At 44.8% G+C, this 20,171-nt stretch overlaps 1 protein-coding gene across 1 annotated transcript in view; it reads left to right on the top strand.

The window, feature by feature from the left end:
- Window positions 1-15,616, top strand: part of LOC139046635 (cytosolic non-specific dipeptidase-like) — a 31,762-nt gene extending 16,146 nt beyond the window's left edge. The window contains exons 8-13 of the mRNA XM_070529539.1: window positions 4,367-4,511; window positions 6,211-6,310; window positions 9,598-9,769; window positions 11,706-11,791; window positions 13,221-13,387; window positions 15,406-15,616. Coding sequence (XP_070385640.1) covers window positions 4,367-4,511; window positions 6,211-6,310; window positions 9,598-9,769; window positions 11,706-11,791; window positions 13,221-13,387; window positions 15,406-15,453 — 718 coding nt within the window. The 3' untranslated portion in view covers window positions 15,454-15,616. The remainder of the gene's footprint in view (window positions 1-4,366; window positions 4,512-6,210; window positions 6,311-9,597; window positions 9,770-11,705; window positions 11,792-13,220; window positions 13,388-15,405) is intronic.
- The last annotated feature ends 4,555 nt before the right edge of the window (window positions 15,617-20,171 follow it).

The following is a 20,171-nucleotide window of genomic DNA, read 5'->3' as shown; positions in this document are numbered from 1 at the left end:
TCGACAATCTATGTTGTACCGGGTCACTGCATTGTTCAGCAGCAAAGTTCAAGAGTTCAGAAACGCCAAGCACACAGGGCTGTAGTCGCTCGGTTCAGGCTCCATTTGGTGGACGGGGTACTGGTCAATATATAAATAAAATTGGCTGCATTTGACAAGGAATGCTCAGTTCCTCTCACTGTAAAAAGCTGAATTTTCATTCAAGCCATAGTTGTTTATATATTCTTCCCAAATATTTGTAAGTTTAAAGAAAAATAAAGCACGATGTTGATAAATGTGTACTTGCGCACCAACAACAGATATAGCAGTTCTGGGCTTCTTTTTAATTCAGGTACGACCAGAGGAAATTTTGTTTTGAAGAATGACTAAGGAACATTGCTGGATATAAATGACCGGCCGGCGCTTAGAGAGGACAGACGACGAGGGCTGCCTGTGAGCACGCCTTTTTCAATGTCTCGCTTATCGGAGAGGGTTTATCTGCCGCGCAACGCTGCTCTCTTGGGGAGACCGATCAGCTTACTGTCAGTTGCCTACAAACTAGTTACTAAGGTAATCGCAAATAGAATCAGGAACACCTTAGACTTCTGTCAACCAAAGGACCAGGAAGGATTCCGTAAAGGCTACTCAACAATCTGCCAAGTCAAATCCTAGCCACGATCCTCGCAAAGTGCCCGTGTTCGAACATGCGCAGGACTATTCATAGCGTTGTTCCTTTAATTTGCTCCCGAAAAACATTAACAGATGATTGCGATACTCGGAATTGCGAAATTTAAGCGTGCCTGATATAAATAAAATTGGCTGCATTTGACAAGGAAAGCTCAGTTCCTCTCACTGTAAAAAGCTGAATTTTCATTCAAGCCATAGTTGTTTATATATTCTTCCCAAATATTTGCAAGTTTAAAGAAAAATAAAGCACGATGTTGATAAATGTGTACCTGCGCACCAACAACAGATATAGCAGTTCTGGGCTTCTTTTTAATTCAGGTACGACCAGAGGAAATTTCGTTTTGAAGAATGACTAAGGAACATTGCTGGATATAAATGACCGATATATATATATATATATATATATATATATATATATATATATATATATATATATATATATATATATATATATATATATATATATATATATATATATATATATATATATATATATATATATATATATATATATATATATATATATATATATATATATATATAGAGAGAGAGAGAGAGAGAGAGAGAGAGAGAGAGAGAGAGAGAGAGAGAGTAGCGCGGAAGGAAACGTGAACGTAGGCCACGTCGGATCAAACCACACGGACGGCCATGGCAGGGAATCCACTCCTTACCGTAGAGGGAGTGAACACAGGACTGAGGGGAGTAGGATTTGCACATTACGCTCATAATCCCGTCGCACACACCCGACGGACAAATCTTTTTCATGTTGACGAGCGTGACAATTAGGCACAGCCGTGCTCCAGGCGCTTGGCATCTGTTCCATTCATTGCCGCACAAAGTGAACCGTAACCGTGTGCTACTCCATCTGTCGGCCCCCTTCTTGCTTTGAATTACATTAAGAGAAAGAGTCTGAAAATTCGTCGGTTAGTTGTCTTTATAATTAACAAACATAGGCTTTATTATCAATTATACATCGGGGACCACGGGAGATCGAAAGATTATTTGAATTTGATCTTTTAGGATGTATAAAATCTGAAGATGATGCAAGGACAAAGGCAATCAGTGCGTTACATAGGTCCCTGACCCCGAAGTACCAGCAGTACAGCGCATACGAAAAATACATAATTGCTATAAACAATTTTAATAGTTGAACAAAGACTAGCACTTCAGGTTTACGTATACAGCACGAGCTCATCGCTAGTTAAATCAATGGTTTTGTCAATGTTATACATAACAAAATACAATCAATATGAAGGACTTGCAACATTCGCAAGAAAAAAAAGATACTGCATATGTGTGGAACCTCGCAGAATTACAGCCCAAATGCTAGCAAGGCTCTTTCTTTCAACCGGCTGCAATAAATATCTCAGTTTCCTTCTGTAATTATATCGGATACATTAAAAAGTTGCCCGCATATGACTGTTCTGTTTGAAGCATTGCCCGTGTGTAACACTTTCGAGCACTTCCTGTAGGGAATTTTTAAAAAAGCCAGTAATTCATCAACGCATATTACTTCCATAGAACAATAACCATAGTGTCCCCCCTTCTCTCCCCCAATTCTCGCTAGATTTAATCTCGATTGCGGTTCTCGCAAGAGAGCGGGATAAATTCAACTCTGTTCTTAAAGCAACTTTCATAAATCGCATGTATGCCTAATTTACAGCAAAAGTCATAGTTAGTCTCCTCACTTTGAACTTTACCTACAGATTACCCATAACACGCCCTTTATTTTCTCCAAATATAAACAAAGTGCCTTCTTTAGTTCAGGAGGACGTCAAAGAAATCAACTACAAATGTCTTATGACGCGTGAAAATAGAAGAAAAAAAAAGCGACGGCTGAGTAATTATTGGCGAGGCTTCTAACAGGACCAAGACCGTAAAGGTTTTGTCACACATTGCACTTTTCATGACTCCCCCCACCCCAACCCCAACCTCCGCCTTTTTTCTGTATCCCTACCTTTCGTAAAGCCATGTAGGGACACTTGGGTAAATAATTGATAATGGCCATAACGGGATAACTCCGGATTAAATTTGACCACCAGTGGATCTTTAACTTGCCCCAATGCACGGGACACGGGCATTTTTGCATTTCGCCCTTATCGAAATGCGGCCTCCTTGCCGGGCTTTGATCCCGCGACCACGTGATAGCCTGTATGGATTCGCTGATAGCCTGATTCGCTATGATAGCCTGTATGGGCTCTCGATACTTTTCGAAAGCGACGTCCGGTTTACGAGTCTTGTCAGTGAAATATATAAGCGACGACATGTTGCGCGTTTAGAATTGGTGTCCGGATTCTTTTTTTATTCTCTGCCCCACAACCATTTGATGAAGGGCGTAAAAAAGTCGCAAATAATTTGCCCGAACGGTGAAGAACGGATAGCGATAACAGAGTGTTACAAACTAAACCAAGCATGGTTCGTAGTTTACCGTACGCATAAATTGCAGTAAACATTCGGCAATTAAATAAAAAGCACGGTCTCACGCGCGCACGTGCAAACATGAACAGATCTCACTCGATGACCGCCAGCACTGGCTGTCAAATCTCTGGCGGGATCAGAATTGCCGGCAGCAGTGGCGAGCGAATCGCCCGCCGTGCTGCCTCTAGCTTCAACGCGAACTAGTCGCACACGAAGCCGCGCCTAATATTCGCACCCACCGCAGATTATCTATACAAGCGCGCGGCCACGCTCAGCTTCCGAACTAGAAGACGAGACGATGTGCTAATTGAGCACCAAGCGCGATGTCGTGTGTTTGAGCTTACAATCAGCATTGGATATCAATTGCGTATTTCTAAAAAAATTGTTTCACGAATGTGACCGTACTGCAACCTTCACATTGTAGTTTTGTCTGTGTTCGCAGCAATGAGTATTAAGAAACAAAAGCGAGAATCAAAACAGCGTGGGTATACCGTTCTGTTCTGTTCTGTGAGTTCTGTTGTTTACTCTGGCAAGCGTTGAAATTGTTATCTGTAGATACATTGCACGACTACCTCGTTTATTGGACGTTTGTTGTTCGCGAATGACGGTGACCAAATTGGACAATTGGCCAAGAGAAAACCAATATTTATTGTTTTTGTTCGGTCTTGTTCGTCCCGTCCTCTGCGACGCACTCACCGGTTTTGCGGAAATTGTGTCCTTACATATAGGAGCCGCATTTTTTTATGCGATCCCCTTTGTATATTACTGTTTTACAGGGGGTAAAAAAAGGCAATGCCGAAGCACAAAGCTTATGCATGTATCATGCTGGCTTACCATGCGCAGTGATCGCTGTGCTGAGCCACGCCGTCGGCCTAATACAGGATGCTGATGTAGGCATAGCATAGTGAGTTCATGTCTGCTAGACTAGAAATGCTTGACAACGATCGATATCTTCGACACATTGATACCAACGATCAATCGATATCAACGATCGATCGATATCTTCGAGATTTTTTTGTCATCATTCTTTCGGCCGGATGGATGGATGGATGGATGGATCATATGAGCGTCCCTTTTGGAACGGGGCGGTGGGTTGCGCCACCAAGCTCTTGCTATTATACTGCCAATGTCCTACCTAGGTTAAACAATAAAAAAAAGACACTATGAACTTCCACAACCAAATTTTCTGATCCCCTATTGCGAACTGTGCTTTTGTACGTCTCCGTTTTTTGTCGTTTGCCGGCTAGCACTCGTTAGCTGCCGGCGACCTCCTTCCTCTCAGGCACGAGGCCATGTCCGACCTCATGGACCTGTTCGACAGTCTATTGGACGCTACGGGGAAAATAGCGGTGCCTGGCATCTACGACGACGTGCGCCCCGTGACGGACCAAGAACGCGAGCTCTACCGCCGCATCGACTTCAATCTCGTAAGACGCAGGCCGTTGCATTCACGCACGCACCTCCGCGACGCGAATACCATTGTACATGTCGCAATACAAAAATGCTTGGCAGGTTCGTCAGAAGTTTGTGACGTTTATTAACGATACACGTTAATAAATGGCCCACATGAAAGAAAAAAAAAGTAACCTCAAGGCTCTTCGCATAGATGTGCGACCGAAAGGACAACGGACAGCAAGTCCTCTTTCGGACATGGTGCCGCTGACGTATACGAGGCCGTGCTCGACAATCGCCGCTTAAGTTGCGCGATGACGAACTTGCCCTGGGAAGGCGTAGATGCGGCTTGGCCATCCACCATGTGCTCGGAGAATGTCGCCTGCGGCATTTGTGATTTATGTGCATACGTACATTTGCGCCTTTTACCGCTTTTACCGATTTGTATCAGTGTGTGTCTCGGCGCCTGTGTGTGTGCATGCGTGTATTTGTGTGCGTGTGTTTGCGTGCGTGTGTTTGTGTCCATGCGTGTCTGTGTTTGTGTTTGCGTGCGTGTGTGTTTTTGGGTGCGTGTGCACGTGCGTGTGTGTGTGTTTATCCGCGTTAATGTGCGCGTGTGTGCGTTTCAATGCGCGTGCGCGTATTTGCGTACGTGCGTGCATATGTGCATGCGTTTGCGAGCGTGTGTGTTTGTGCTTGTGTGCGCGCGTACGCGTGTCACCTTTGCGTGATTAGATATGTGACACATGAGGGACGTCAGACAAGGCGGCACGAACCAGTCTAAATACAGAGTACAACTTGCTATCCCGTTTCAAAGTTTGCGTGGTTACACACTTCGGAGTCACGTATCACAAGCAAAAGGCTCGCCACAAGAGGCTTAACGAGCCAGTCAAACACTAAGTATAAATTAATATTGCAAGTAAATGTAGTTCACATAGGTGCAATAATGCAGCGAAAGCTCGCCTCTTCTATATAGGCCCGGCGGAACGCTCACCGACGGAATCTGTTGCGGCATAAAAATTAACAGGAGGAGGTCATTTTTATGTTTCAAATGGCGTAACATATGCCGCATCAGGCTAGGTTTTGTTGAGCTGCGTTAGGTTGGATTATGTTAAGTTTATCTTATCTTAAGTTTTCGGTAGGTTAGGTTAAATTTGGTTGGGTTGGTGACTGCTTGAAGTCTCCCGAAAACTGCCATCATTTGCAGCGGTCCTTCTGAGTAAAACTGCATACCATATATTCAGTGCTACATTACTCTATGTACTCAATAAAATGTGGGCATTTGAATTTTCTGATTATAGAATTCTGCATTGAAAGCTGACTGAAATGACCAAAGACGCTAGAAACGCGTACAGTTTCTTTTTCTTTCTATTTGTACTTCTCTGTGTATGAACTTTCATAGGATGACACAGCAAGAATACGTGAACCCCAACTTGACTAAACATTTGTCTATAGTGAGCTTCTGCCTAGCTAAGAAAGAAAAGATAAACGAATATTTTCGTCTCAGATAATAAGTAGCGATATTTTATTTGCGGAGCCTTTAATCGGTGAGGTTATGTTCGGAGAGCTGTACGGGGGGAAGGGGGGGGGGGTGAACTGTCATAGGAGTGGTAAGCGTGTATGTCTTGGGTATTTTGCCCAAGAAACTCCACTTCCGTAACTTTTATCCTGGAGTCGCTTTTTTGAAGTTATTTCGCATTTGGTTACAGCGTCACTGCCTTCTCTCTCTAACAGAATGAGTACCGTTGGGAAATGGGTGCCTCGAGACTCGCCCACGAGGAGAAGGTCGAAACGCTGGTGAATCGTTGGCGTCAGCCGTGCCTCTCTCTGCACGGTAAGTGCCGAGGGGCGATGAGGACTCGACCGTCACTAGCGACGCAGTTGAGTTGTCTGCCTTTCGCGCACCCGCCGTCGCTTATACAATCAGACACTGCGAGAAGCTTTGACTTGGCATACGCCTGCTGTTCTTTACTTTGGGCCGAACAGGTTCGTTAACGATAACCTGTTGCAGATAGAGCGTTTAAACGATATGCAATACATGAAAGTACGCTTCTTCACATGCCTCCTTTTGCCTAACCAAGTTGGTGGACCTCGGGCTAGAATCGTGCTAGAAAGTGTCAACATGCCGGCTGCCGATATCCTTCCTGCCACCCTCCGTTCCGCGTGCTGTCAAGGCTTTCAAAACACGCTTCTTATCTATAGCGGCAGTGCGGCCATTTTGGTTATGACAAGTTATGTATGTGGGAAGGCATGCTTACGAAATTTTGCATATTGACCCGAAGAGGCGGGCGCTAGGTGCATACGAAAAATGGCAATATTAGTTTATCTAGTCAATAAGGTTTCATTAATAGCTTCCTAATTGTTCACTTTATCGCATAGGTTGTAATTTTTGTGTGATTGAATCCCGTCATCAGTAAAGGCATATACCTACCAAAGAAGGGGGCATGCGCTCTATCATGCTCTATCGCGCTTAGCATGATTCCCTTTTCAATAACGCATTTGCAGTACAAAAGAATATACCTTGCTTCCCAGTTAGCGTTAGCCAAGCTTGTCAGCTACAACACCAACTACAAAAGATTTGGAAGACATGGTACAACAAGTTACGACCTACGATGTTGCGTCGTCATACTTTTGACGATCAAATACCGTAGTTGTCATAGGGGTATAACTGCAGTTCTTGCGCGCGCACTAACCCCCGTATGCAGAGACGCAACTTAAGTCGAAGCACATGCTTGACTTGATCCGAGTGACGCCTATCGGGAACGCGCCGAAGGAAACGCAGTGAGCGTCTTTGGGCACGTTAACGCCAGGCGTCATCTAAATCAAGTCAAGCATGTGCTTCGACTTAAGTTGCATCTCTGCATACGGGGGTAAGTCTTCTCTGGATCGCACCGCGCCAGTGGAGCGGCAGTCGCTCGCTAACACTTTCGCAGCAGCCCTAGCATGTCAGAGCTGTGATCCCCAACCCGCGGTTCACTTCGAGCATGGCGGGTTCATGCCAGGGGAATAGGGCGAGTCTTTAACTTAAGGTGTTTATTCACCGTGGGTTCGTGTACCAACAAAAGCAGCAACATACAATACAAACACAAACAAAACAGAACCACAGCGGTAGAGAGTTCCGCAGGGCTGAAGCGAAAAGACGCTCAATGGTAGAACTACGCAGGAAGGTAATAATTGTGCAGCTCGCCTTGCGGGATACGCGCTCGGGCCCTGGGGCAGTCAGTCGCTCGCGAAGGCCGGGTGCTGTAGGGGGACGGGGTGCGGCGATCTGCGCGGCTGGTTTGACTTGCGGCCAGTCGCACGCTCGTCAGCTCAAAGACAAAAGCGCATCGGGGGAATAGCGCTTCTTTTCGAGCGGCGGAGAGGGAGTCTCCCCGGTTCCATGAAAGGAGAAAGGAGGGAAGCCTTGACTGTGGCGTCGCGGCCAGGCTTGAAGAGCAGCGGCAGCGGCGAAACGTGCCCTCTTCCCTTCCAGGGAAGAGATCATCGCGTGATAACTGAGCGACCGCACCGAAGGTATCGGAATGCGAGTGCATTCGCACAATCTTAAGATCGTATCTTGCACCATATCTTAGAAATTTTATTTCGTTGAACAGCTCGGCTAACTTTATCTGAGACACCCTACATACGGTAAGACAATGCAAAGTGTTTATTTGATGCCATGGTTTCGGTCTAGAGAGTTGGTTTTTTATTCGAAATGGTTTATGACTGCACGTGAACGTATATATGCATACCTGCGCAACATATTCTTGGAATAGCTGTTATATGGACACGCCAGGCGCACTTTTGCCGTCGCCGTCGCCGTGATGTTCCGTGTAAAGTCCGTCGCCGCGCGCCGTGTGCTGTACGTGCGAGTGTAAGCGTGAAGCGATGATCACTCTCGCACCGGAGGGTGATCGAGGGCAATACCCCTCCGATGCTTACTCTCGTGGCTCAATCTCGCGTGCGCAGGGAAGCGGGGGCTAGGGAGGCGGCCGTTGTACTTCGGCAGCAATTGCGCATGACGTGGGCATTTATCTTCAAAGCGATCCGGTTCGGGGACAGAGTCTATAGGTGGGTCGACGGCTCGTAGCTTTGCGTGTGCTGTGTTCGCGCCGTTCTGTTTGCGGTGAAGCGATAGACAGCACGAAGGTCATTTCCCTCGCTGCTTCTGCCGGGTTTTCTCACACCAGCGTTTTGACAGCGAGTGTCCGCGGTCATCGAGAGTGATGTGCATGTTTGTCTGTGTGCGCCTGAAACCATGCTTGTTAATTTATTTACAAAAAAAAATCGAGTGTTTACAAGTTTATACGGCCGATCAAACTAGTCTTACAATATGGCTGTCTACTAATTTACTATCGCAATCGATGCTTCGCCTTTAGGGCGAAACTGCGACTTTTTTAGTTAGTCCAGCATACACGAGAGAACGATAGAAGCTGGTCTCCTTAATTGCACGTCGATCAGTACACTATCTGACGACCTTGTTTTATGTGCTTGGCCTAACGCACACAGCATAGCCTTGATTATAACGGCGGCTGTAGCCTATTTACAAGCCACTCCCGGAAAATCACATATGCCCTGTTCCAATATTCCCTGTTTATTCCTTTATAAATCATAGAGGAACAAGCAAAACTGTTCAGGGCATATAGGACTTTCCGATAGGTCTGGCCTTGACTCACGGTCACCTCCTTCTCTTCATCATCACCGCTATCCGCAGCTGGCTATACTATTGAGCTGCTGTTCTCGAGGTCGAGGGTTCGATCCTGGCCGCGACGGCCGCATTTTGAAACAAAATACAAGAACGCCACTCTGCTTAGATATAGGTGCATTTCAAACACTCTGAACAGGCCAAAATTATTACGGGAGCTCCCCCCAACACGACGTGCCTCATAATCAGAACGTGGTTTTTGCACACGAAACCATAGAATTGATTTTGTTTCCTAATCGTTCCCTTTCTTTCCCATCCATCTTTGCCAGTGCAGCCAACTCAGACCGGTCTCTCTGCTTATTTGCGAATATATTAATCTCCATTTTTCTCTCTATCCGAGATCTTGGGAACTCGGGAGTCACCCAAGCATTAACTTTGTCCGGAAGTGCTGATGTATTATATGAAGGTGTATTTCGTAAACGTGCCGCACGCAGGTATCTCGGGCGCTTACTCTGATCCCGGCGAGCCGCAGTTGGTACCGACCCACGTGCACGGCAAGTTCTCCATCCGCACGGTTCCCAACCAACAGCCGGACAAGGTGAAGGAGTGCGTCACGAAACACCTGGAGCAACGCTTCGCCCAACGAAACAGCCCGAACCGCCTCAAGTGAGAGAAATCTGAGCGCCTCACGCTGACCGTATCGTGATCACGACGCTATGTTGCCGTAGCTGGCCACACGCTCCACGCTCTTCCCTGTATGTACAATTTGTTCCACGTAACTTGCGCCGAAATTTAAATATATGGAAGTGCCTCTTAGCTGGACGGATCCGAGGTAATGTTGTTTGCCGTCGCACGGAGCAAGTCAGACCATTCTTTATATTTCGCGTAATTACATAATTAGTTATAGAGTGTGTGTGTGTGCGTGAGAGAGAGAAATTTATTAGAGAGCACTAACAGTTTCTTCGTAAGTTTTGTAAGGGTGGTCTACAATTTTTTCGTTGACACTTTTGCTATAGATACAATATTTGAAAAGTTGATCAATAAATAATGACTAATTATGTAATTAGGCGAAATACAAAAAAAACAGTGACTTTTTCCAAGGGACGGCAAACAACATTATCTTAGTTCTCACCTCCCACGTTGCACTTGCATATTTTCAAATATTAAGACAAGTGACCTGGAACACTTGATATATTATATATGGTAGTGGTATCATATAGTATATAAGGTAAGGCAACCTAATTAGGAAAGCCCGCTAAGCTTCAACAAAGCACTCCCTCACCAGAACAGGAATTAACCTCCCTGGTGCAATGTTTGACCACTAGCTCCCTCATGACTCCTGCAATTAACCCATGGCCCTCAGTCCTCAGATGCTGCGGAGCACCTGACCAAGACGGCAGTCAGGCCTGTAACTCCGTGTGTAACTAATTGACTCTAGGAAGGATCATCGACACTAGGAAGGCGCTGACATTAACATCCAGTCTTCTTGTGAAGTACAGAACTATGTTGTGAAATACAGAGCTGTTATCGCAGTGGCTACCCATAATCTATTTGTCTACTTTCGTAAGCGTATCGCCAGTGGCATGTTGCTCCCGAAGGCATGTTTAATGTTATTATTATTATTTGTTGGTTTTCCAGAGAGAACGATTTTCAAGCGCAAGTTAAATTGTTCTTCCCTTCTTCCCTTTCATGAAACGTATGGCTCGCGGACTTCTGCAGAAACGATTTGTCGTGCAAGTGTTAAAGCTTGGGCAAGTTGCTAACAGTTCCTTTCAATGACGTTCACACCGCACACAGACCTAAGGAAATAAGAGACCTGCAGAAAGTCTCATATTTTCATGGTATGCGTGCGCTATAAATACCATCGAAATTATTTGTCCTATTCAGTGCCCCACGCTTCGAGTTGCTGGCTTCACCTTGTGACCTTGCTGGCCTTCTTGTTAGCATAGATGACAGTGTGACCGCCCCGAAAATGTGTGGTCCCGGGTTTGGTTCTCTGCCCAGGACAAAATTTTCATGAGCTGTGGTGGGTTTCTTTTTTAATGGGTGATCCCTGTGGGTTTTTTCTGTGGCTTCGTGCTAATGTTGGATGCATTACATTCCTTTCTTTTTTAACTTTCATGAAACTTCCCCTACCTTGCATATTGCCACAGAACTGATTTGCCAAGCACGAGTATACACGTACCTTTAAATTTTAGCCCATTATGATTCATCATAGTGCCACGAGATTTCGCCACGAGGGCTGCTATCTTTTGGGGCGTGTTCCATTACTTGTGGCATAAGACAACGTCAGCATAAGTCTATTATAAATCATTCTATTAGAAGCACCAACTTCTTTGTTATTTGGTTCTCTAGCGTGAGAGCTTAGGGGAACATCTTGGTCGTCGTATATGTCGTCAGACGGCTGATGCCGTACCTGGAGTATACCACTTCAAGCCTTTAACTACTGGCTCACCCGTCCAGATAGTATTGAACCTTCTCCCTCGTCTAGCAGAAAATAATTCGAGCGAGTAATGGGCCCACCGTGCTCTCAAAAGTGTGACGTGCACAGGAGTAGTGGAGGGATAGATAGATGCTCGAACTGATGCGCGCACTCACGCAGGGTGACGATGACTCACAGTACTTCCACATGGTTCACGGACCCAAGGACGCCGCACTTCAAGGCTGCTGCGGCTGCAGTTAAACACGGTGAGACCGCACGACGATCCCAGAAGACTGGCACAAATATCGCCTGAATGGCCAGATTACATTGCGAGTAAGAGATTTAGAGTAACTCTCTATCACACTTGCTCAACCATTTGTTGCAACTTCGACTGCAACCCGGATGCTGGCGTTGTGGAGCGTTGCTTGCGGTTGCGTGTCGCTTTAGATGATGTTCACCTGTACTTTATCAATATGACAGATAGTGCAGCGTTTAACACTTACTGCTGCAACGAAACTATAAGGTGCATCCACTGATCCGCGAATGAACGTCCATCTACGCTGAAAGACTTTGTCTTTGTGATAGCTTGAAGCAGGTTAGAAGACCAACAGGTAAGAAGACAAATAATCTCGAGAAGTCGGTACCGGGCGGTATTTTTGCCCACTGCTTTAAGACAGCAGCTGCGATTTTTAGTGTCAACTGAACTGTTTGTAAATGCATGATATGTATCACGTGTGCGCATTCACGAACTTATTCTCGTTTTCTTTCCTAGTATCATCTTTGCAACGATGGTTTTACCCTCTCCGATCGCAGGGTGCCATGTCTATAGAAAGGTAGCAAACTGAGGGCAATCCTGGTGAACCTCTCTGACTTTTATTCTTTTTCTCTTTGTATTGTCTACATGGGCCTACGAACTGTTATCGCGCCTGCTCGTCAAATACACCGCATAAAAAGACAGCGCATGGAAGCTGCTATAATCATAGCCATGTTTGAGTACTTAGGTTGTGCGAGTGAAAATAATTTCACGAAGGGAGCCCCTGCAAAATCTTCCACGCGATCGCGTTGATGCGTCGAAATTTTTGATCACAGCGTGCCTTACACAAGCTGAAATCTTGTTGGTCATTCAGTTAATAAGAAAATCTCTACTTCCTCGCGACAAAGAAACTAGAGCAATTTATTTTCATTGTCAACCCTGCGCCATTAAAAAAAAACAGAAGGGATTAATTGTTATGCTAAATAAAATGTTGAAATAATAGCGTAAAGGAAGATTAAAGCGCACGAGAAGGTTATTTGCCTCAAGTGGGAACCGTGCACACAACTTAAGAACTACGCGCACGGTTGTTTATCAATTATGCCGCCGTCGCGCCCATTATATTGTTGCACATGAAACGTATATTTACAAATATTTACAAGTGGGGCGAGCAGCACAGGAGTCACAGCAGCCAATATGGCGAGGACCCACCTCTACGTCTTCTTCATCGATGCTGGCCTAATGCGACAGACTTCTGTCTCGCGGCAATACCGCCCAATTTCTCTGGACGTTTGCGCACGTGTACAAGATTAGCGCTAGGAGCGTTAGCTAGCGCCACTTACGGTCAAAGAAGCGAAAGCGAAACATCCTTTTTTAACCGTAGGCGTCACGTATAGTACATCTGACGCAGTAATCTTCAACTAGTGCGTTATCGCGACACGCAGTGCACGGTGTGGAGCCCGACCTGACCTGCGAAGGAGGCACCATCGGTACTGTTTCGGCGTTGCAGGACCACGTGTGCCGCAACACGCTGTTGATGCCCATCAACTGCTCGGGCAGCGCGGCGCATGCGCAGAACGAGAACACTCGTCTCCGGAACTACGTCAACGGAGTAAGTCCATCCTCTCTCCTGTAACTTGCGCAGGTTTTATCTTAGGGCTGCGTATGATAGAATTTTCGGCAAACGTTTTTCGACAAGAGAATCTATTGTGTGACCATGTCCCAGCGTGTAAAACAATAGGTCGCAAAAAGTGTGGAACAGGCATGTCACGTCCCTCGTTTCACGATGCGTTATTCGATGATCAAGAATAACCAACATGCCCGAATTTCCGTATAGTGTGGTGCTCACAAATTCAAGAGCGTGCAAAACAGTGACCTCTATTTTCGTGGCTTAAAGAAACGATTTGTACTGAGGCCCCAGTACACAGCTCGTCATCAGGTTTGGTCATGTGCAGGGGTTTTAAAACTTTTGCCATGCATTATACTGGCGACGCTCTCCAGAAGTTTCTCTTTTTTTGTGGCTTTTTAAAATTGCCTTCCGAAGTTGGCTTCTCCGCAAGAATAAATGTGGTGAGGAGAAGCCGCCCCCCCCTCTAACTTTTGTTTTCTTTTTCTTTTTTTTTTGCGGGCGATAGCGACGGACGAATTAAGTGTGTGCGTGCCCAATAACCTCAGAACCTGTCTAAACGCCAAATGTTCTTATATATACGTGTAACTAAATAAACCAAGATGCATAGGCTGAAGTAACTGTACGTAGTATTTCTCCCTCTTGTGACCGGTGTACAATACAACGCTGCACGAAGGCATTTGTTTGGGTACATTCATGTGCTGAAGATTTTAAATGCTTCCTGGCAGTGCATGTAGTGTTCCGTTAATGTTCCGCAGGAATCCGCGCGATGACAGTGACTGGGGACTACACCAATGTTTTTTGTCTTTGGAAGAGACGGTGCGCACTTGTCAGGTTTGCATATTAATGCTCGGAAGTCTGTTTAGAATAGCCTGACGGTGAAATTATGGTTAACTTCCTGATAGTAACGCTAGTAGTAGTGTTCAGCGTGCGCTCAAGGTTGAAGCGGATAATTTTAGTACATAACGCATTAGAGAGACCAGCGAGATAAGTAACTGAGAGTCGACTGCGGCATTTCTTTGGGAGCCCCTTTCGCATTTGCAGCCTGTATACAGACACTGTAGACACTAGTATAGTGTGCGTGATTGATCTGGACTCATGTCTTCTCTATCTCTTTCACTCCCCCACGTGTAGGGTAGCAAACCAGACAAAGTCTAGTTAACTTCCCTGCCCTTCCTTTCCTCTCTCTCGCTCTCTCCCTTTGGATTTTCTGCGTGGGAGACAATTTAACAGCGACGAATGTTCCTTGCATAGTGTATAATTTATTCACTGCTGGTATCGGAGGCATAATTAAGATATCAATACACATTCACCCAGAACATTAACAGTGCTTCCTAAAGTGCGTATGCATTCTGCGTAGCAAGCCTTAGTGACGCCAGCAACGTTCAGCGTGCGCTCGAAGCACTTAACGCATTAAATAGACGCCAGAGCTAAGTCAGCCTCGAGTGGTGCATACTTTCGGGAACGATCTTTGCGTCTATTGCGTGGGAGAGAATTAACAGCAACGGAAGTGTCTTATAGCCTGCACAATTTATGCGCTGCTGGCAAGAGTCCTTGTTAAGAAACATCCACATATTTGTGGGCGTTGCTAAGAATTCCTTTTTGTTAAAGCACAGTACATGAATCAGAACAAGGCTACAGTGAGCTGCGGAACCAGATGACGCGTGTCACCTGTGCCGTCTAGCTATTATTTTTTGTTCGCAATGTGACACATTCGCCAAGCCCCTGCATATTCAGAATGTCTCCATGGAAAGCGAAAAGTATGCACTGAAAGACATCGAACTTGTACATGTGCGGAGCACAATTCTAGCGCGGGCGTTGAGTGAGAAGCAGACGAGGCTTATATCTTACGGACTTATTTCACCGTGTCGAGGCTGATGACGGAGCTGATGAAAGCCATGTCGGTTATTGACAGGGCCTTCGCGTTAAACTTAGCTATGTAAGTAAATATAATTTCATAAGCACTCGTTTATTCGTTTTCGTTTTCGCTCCTTTTGTTGCAGGCAAAGCAATTCGCTGCTTATTGGTACGAGGTCGCAAAGCTCCATTGACTGGACCGGACGACATGGCCCAGAAATCCGCCGTATCTCCAAGGGTTTTATTGCCGACAAAATGTTTCTGCGCTTACGGGCCGGTAGCACACTTTAAACACTCACCTCTCACTTCCAGCGTTCAATAAAACAGCGCAATCGGAATAAATTTACAGGTAATACATTTCTTGTTGTTTTCAGATTAAATATATTGCTAAGTGTCAGGAAAGTCTGAAGCTACATAACCACATGGAGTTGTGCAAAAGGTAACGCAATTTTTTAAAAATATATAACTAGTGAAGTGCTGGAGTGATGAAGTTGAAATGGGAAATGTTAGCAACTATTGTGTTTCTTCGCCACAGCGTCCGCATTTCGATGGAGGCGAAATGCGAAAGCACCCGCGTATTTAGACTTAGGTGCACGTTGAAGAAATCCATGTGGTACAAATTTTCGGAGTCCCCCGCTACGCCGCGCCTCATGATCAAATCGCGGTTTTGGCCCGTAAAGCTCTAAAATTTAATTTTAATTCAATTAGTTTCTTCACAAGAAAATAAATTGTCCGACGATCAAAGTAGAATAACATGAGGTGATATGAAATAGACTTCCAGGTAGTAAAGCACATTTCGTTTTTTTTCTTATTGAAATGAATATTACGAGAGGTTGGCGCTTTCATGATGACACCGGCTACTCCTTGTCACTTGGCAACGGAAAAAAATTTGCGTAAAAAGGGAGAATAACGACACAAAATATGTCACTATGTAGAACACTGGATGAACAAAAAAATATACAGTCCAACAGTACATGAATGGCAAAGTTTTGTGCATGAGTTCAGTACACGCACGCATATATAAAGCCAGATCTTTTGAACAGCCAAAACACACAACACATGTAATACTCTGCAAGTACAGAACAGAATTATACATATTGCGTAAAAGTTGCGATCACCACATAAACCAGCCAGGAACCACGAACAACATTTGTGTTACTCATTTAGCGTATTCGGACCATCTGGAACTTAATATTTTCGCAGAATGTTGGTGTCCTCTAAAAACTTTTTCAGAGCAAGAAGTGCTCTTTTCTGAAGGCCCGCAGTTGGCCATGGGCCAAGTACCTTTCTTAGAGTTAATGGTCTTCTGTCTAATATCAACAAATTCGCTTGCAGTACCCGTCTTTGTGGATCGTATTTCGAGCACTCGAGGAGAAGATGATGCACGTCTTCGTCTGGATGGCCACAAGAACACTGCGGACTAGAGACACGTTTTATCCTGTACAAGAAGTGTTTCGTAAATGCATCACCAAGACGCAGGCGGTGTACCAATGTTTCAAATTTTCTGTCTCTTAGATTTTCCGGCATTGATAAGTTTAATACATGTGTCTATAAAGTAAAACTCCGATTTTTTCGTTTGCTGATCAAACCAGGTAGTTTTGCTGAGGCGACAGGAAATCTGTCTCAGGATCAGACGGACTTCACTACGCAATAGGGGAAGATTGCTTGTCTCCGCGTTATTGTGCGCCCGATTCGCAGCTGCGTTCGCTGCAGTATTGCCAGGAATATTGCAATGCCCAGGTATCCACTGAAATGCTATTACGTGGTTCATTGCGCTTGCTTTTGTAAGTTCTTTGAGCGTCTCATACAATAGCAAAGTGTTCAAAGAATTTTTATTATTGCTCTGTAGTAACGTGAGAGCGGCTTGCGAATCACTAAAAATAACCCATTTTTCCGAACTCTTTTCTGATGTTATGAAACGCAAAGCACACAGGATTGCAAACAATTCTGCCATGGTGGAAAATGTCTCTCGGGATAATTTAAATGTTTGCTCTAGCACCAAATGTGGAATGACGAATGCTGAAGTCGAGAAATTTTTATGACTCGGGCAGTCTGTATACACGTGGATGTACTGGGGATATAATGAGTAAATTTGGAAGAGCGCCCAGTTGCTGTGCGGCTACCATGAACATGTATCTCTCAGATATTATCCCGTCAACCGATAATTCTATTTTAGGAATTTTTAACATCCAAGGAGGGTAACTAACATCTACTTTGCATAATTCAAATCTTGGTAATAATGCTTTGTGTTCTTGAACAACATCATGAATTTTGTTTTTGTTTGTTTCGGTAAGCCCGAGGTTTAATGGATGCTTCTCGTGTTGGGTTAAGATGCGATAAATATGTCGGCATGTTTCAACCGTTCGTATGACTGGAAATGGTGGGCGACGAGCTTAAGCAATTACTAAAGAACTCGAGGTAGCCTGCAGAACCTCAAGGCACACTCGTAGCTCCCTTGCTAGTAAACGCTGAAGACGTTCCTCAGAAGTTTGGGATAAACCATGGAGAATAGGTGCCGAGTAAGCATATTTTTTTGTTTTATGAGTGCGTTATGAACTTGTAGTAGTGAATAGACTGATCCCCCCCCCCCCCCAAGTTGTGCCAGCGAGTCGCCGAAGTACGTTTATTACTGCATTGGTCTGCTTTTCAATTGCGCGGATGTGTGATGCCCATGTTAGCTGGCGGTCACGAATAACTCCAAGAAATGTATGCTCTTTCACAAACATCAAAGTTTGCCCATTAAGCGTAAGTTGGAAATTATTCAGGTGTCGTCTAGAGAAAGGATGTACGGCTGTCTTTGCGCATGAAAGACTCATGCCTCTTTCTTTTAAAAGGTATCGATACTATCAAGACCCTCTTGCAGCGTTGTTTGAATGTCTTGTGTATGAGATCCAGAGGTCCATATGCAGATGTCATCTGTGTACAGAGAATAATGTAGACCAGACGGGAGTTTTTGTGGCAAGGCTGCCATGACACAGTTGAATAAGAACGGACTGAGAACACTGCCATGCGGAACGCCCTGCGTGATGCTGTGATAATTACTCACTCCTTCGATTGTTTCCATAAATATTTTTATATCTTTCAAAAAATTTGACACCCAGCGCAGTGTTCGACCATGTAGGCTAAGCTCTAACATACCAACAAGGACGTGTATGTGACTTACAGTGTCGAATGCTCTTTGAATGTCTAAGAATACTGCTACGGTCACATTTCCACAAATTCGCCCGTGCTTGACGCATGTGGCAATGTCTAATACTGCATCCATTGTACACTGATTTTGTTGAAAACCGGTCACGTAGCTGGAAAACACATTTGTGTGTTCACACTACCATTGCAGTCAACTGTCTATATCATCTTCTCCATTAGTTTGGAAAAACAGCTTGTGAGACTTATGGTTCGGTAGGAGTCAAGACAAAGGGGAGTTTTTCCTGGTTTTAGTACTGTAATTATCCGAGCTAATTTCCATGAATCTGGAAGAATCTCTCTTATGCAGATATAATTAAATGTATCCAAAAGAGCCATTCTACATCACATACGTAACACCATCTGGGCCTGCGGTTGTCTTTGTACGGCATGACGAAAGAGCACATTTCAATTCATTTAAACTAAACTCACAGTCAAGTTGAGGATGTTGTGACATAAATCACGCACGAACTTTATGTTCTGCTAGTGATGTCGAACTTGTAAATTGTAGGCAAGTAAACGGAATTTCTCGTCCAGATATAAGTTGACAGAATTCGTCAGCAAAAGATGTTTCCGGAGTGCTTCGAGCTACAACACGGGTTCGGAAGGGATGGCTCTGGGTAACTGGACCACTAAAAGATCGGACAACTGACCATATTCTGGGAACTGGAGTGAACGGAGACAACGACGCGCAGTATTCTCGCCACCTTCTCGTACCTAATTTTTGTAAGCGTCTGCGCAAAGTTGACCAAACTTTCTGTGCCATCTTGTAGTCATCCAGCTTTCCACTGCGGCGGTAAGCCCGTTCTGCGCGTCTTCTAATTGCTCTTGGAGATTCATATTCCCTGTGGACTGCAGCGTATTCATTTGGAACAATAACTTGTTTTGTGCAGATCTTGTAAGATTCACACAATATATTTCAGAATTTGAAAGTTCGGATTTTCGCCCAATGTGTTACTTAAATTGTGACGAAAACTTTGCCAGTTAGTATATGTTGAGTAGCATCGGGTCCCTTCACTCCGTATGAGACGATGTTTTACCAGGATCGAAAAATGATCACTACCATGCGTCTCTATGTCCGCTGATCATTCAACGCCATCAAGAAGGTCTTGTGAGCAAAGCGTAACATCTATACAGCTTGAGTATGTTGGAGTAAGTATGTCGGCTTGAGTAAGAATGTTGGAGAGCTGTCATTTAACACGATCAGATTACTTTGCTCTGCAGCAGACTCTATAATGCTTCCGCGGGAATCGTTATATTCACTGCCCCAGATGACGTTATGTGCGTTGAAGTCCCCACAAACCAGCACATGTGAGTTTGCGATACCGTACACATTCACCAAGCTGTCTACGGATATTTTGCTAGAACATTGTAGATAAAGACTGATTACTGTGACGCTTGTATTTCTTAAAGATATCTTGCGATCAGTGGTTGTTAAAACGGATCCTGAAAGGTGTTTCAGCCTGGCCTATGTATTGCATGTGACAAGTGCCGCACTCGAGCAACTACACTACGTTACATGAATCACAGTTGAAACTGCCTTTAATTTTGAACATGAATTGGCTGGCTGTGTTGGCGGCAGTATATGAGGGCAGACCTTGCAACGTGGTTGATTGCAGCGGCTGCAACGGGTTAGAAGTGGCGATTTTTGAAAACGTTAGTATGTCACCTATGCTTTCGGAACGTCTATGCACGACACGAGGTGACACACACACACACACACACACAC

The sequence above is a fragment of the Dermacentor albipictus genome, unplaced genomic scaffold (genome assembly GCF_038994185.2).
Source record: "Dermacentor albipictus isolate Rhodes 1998 colony unplaced genomic scaffold, USDA_Dalb.pri_finalv2 scaffold_23, whole genome shotgun sequence".
Lineage (NCBI taxonomy): Eukaryota > Metazoa > Arthropoda > Arachnida > Ixodida > Ixodidae > Dermacentor > Dermacentor albipictus.
This window is presented reverse-complemented; position numbering and strand designations above follow the sequence as displayed.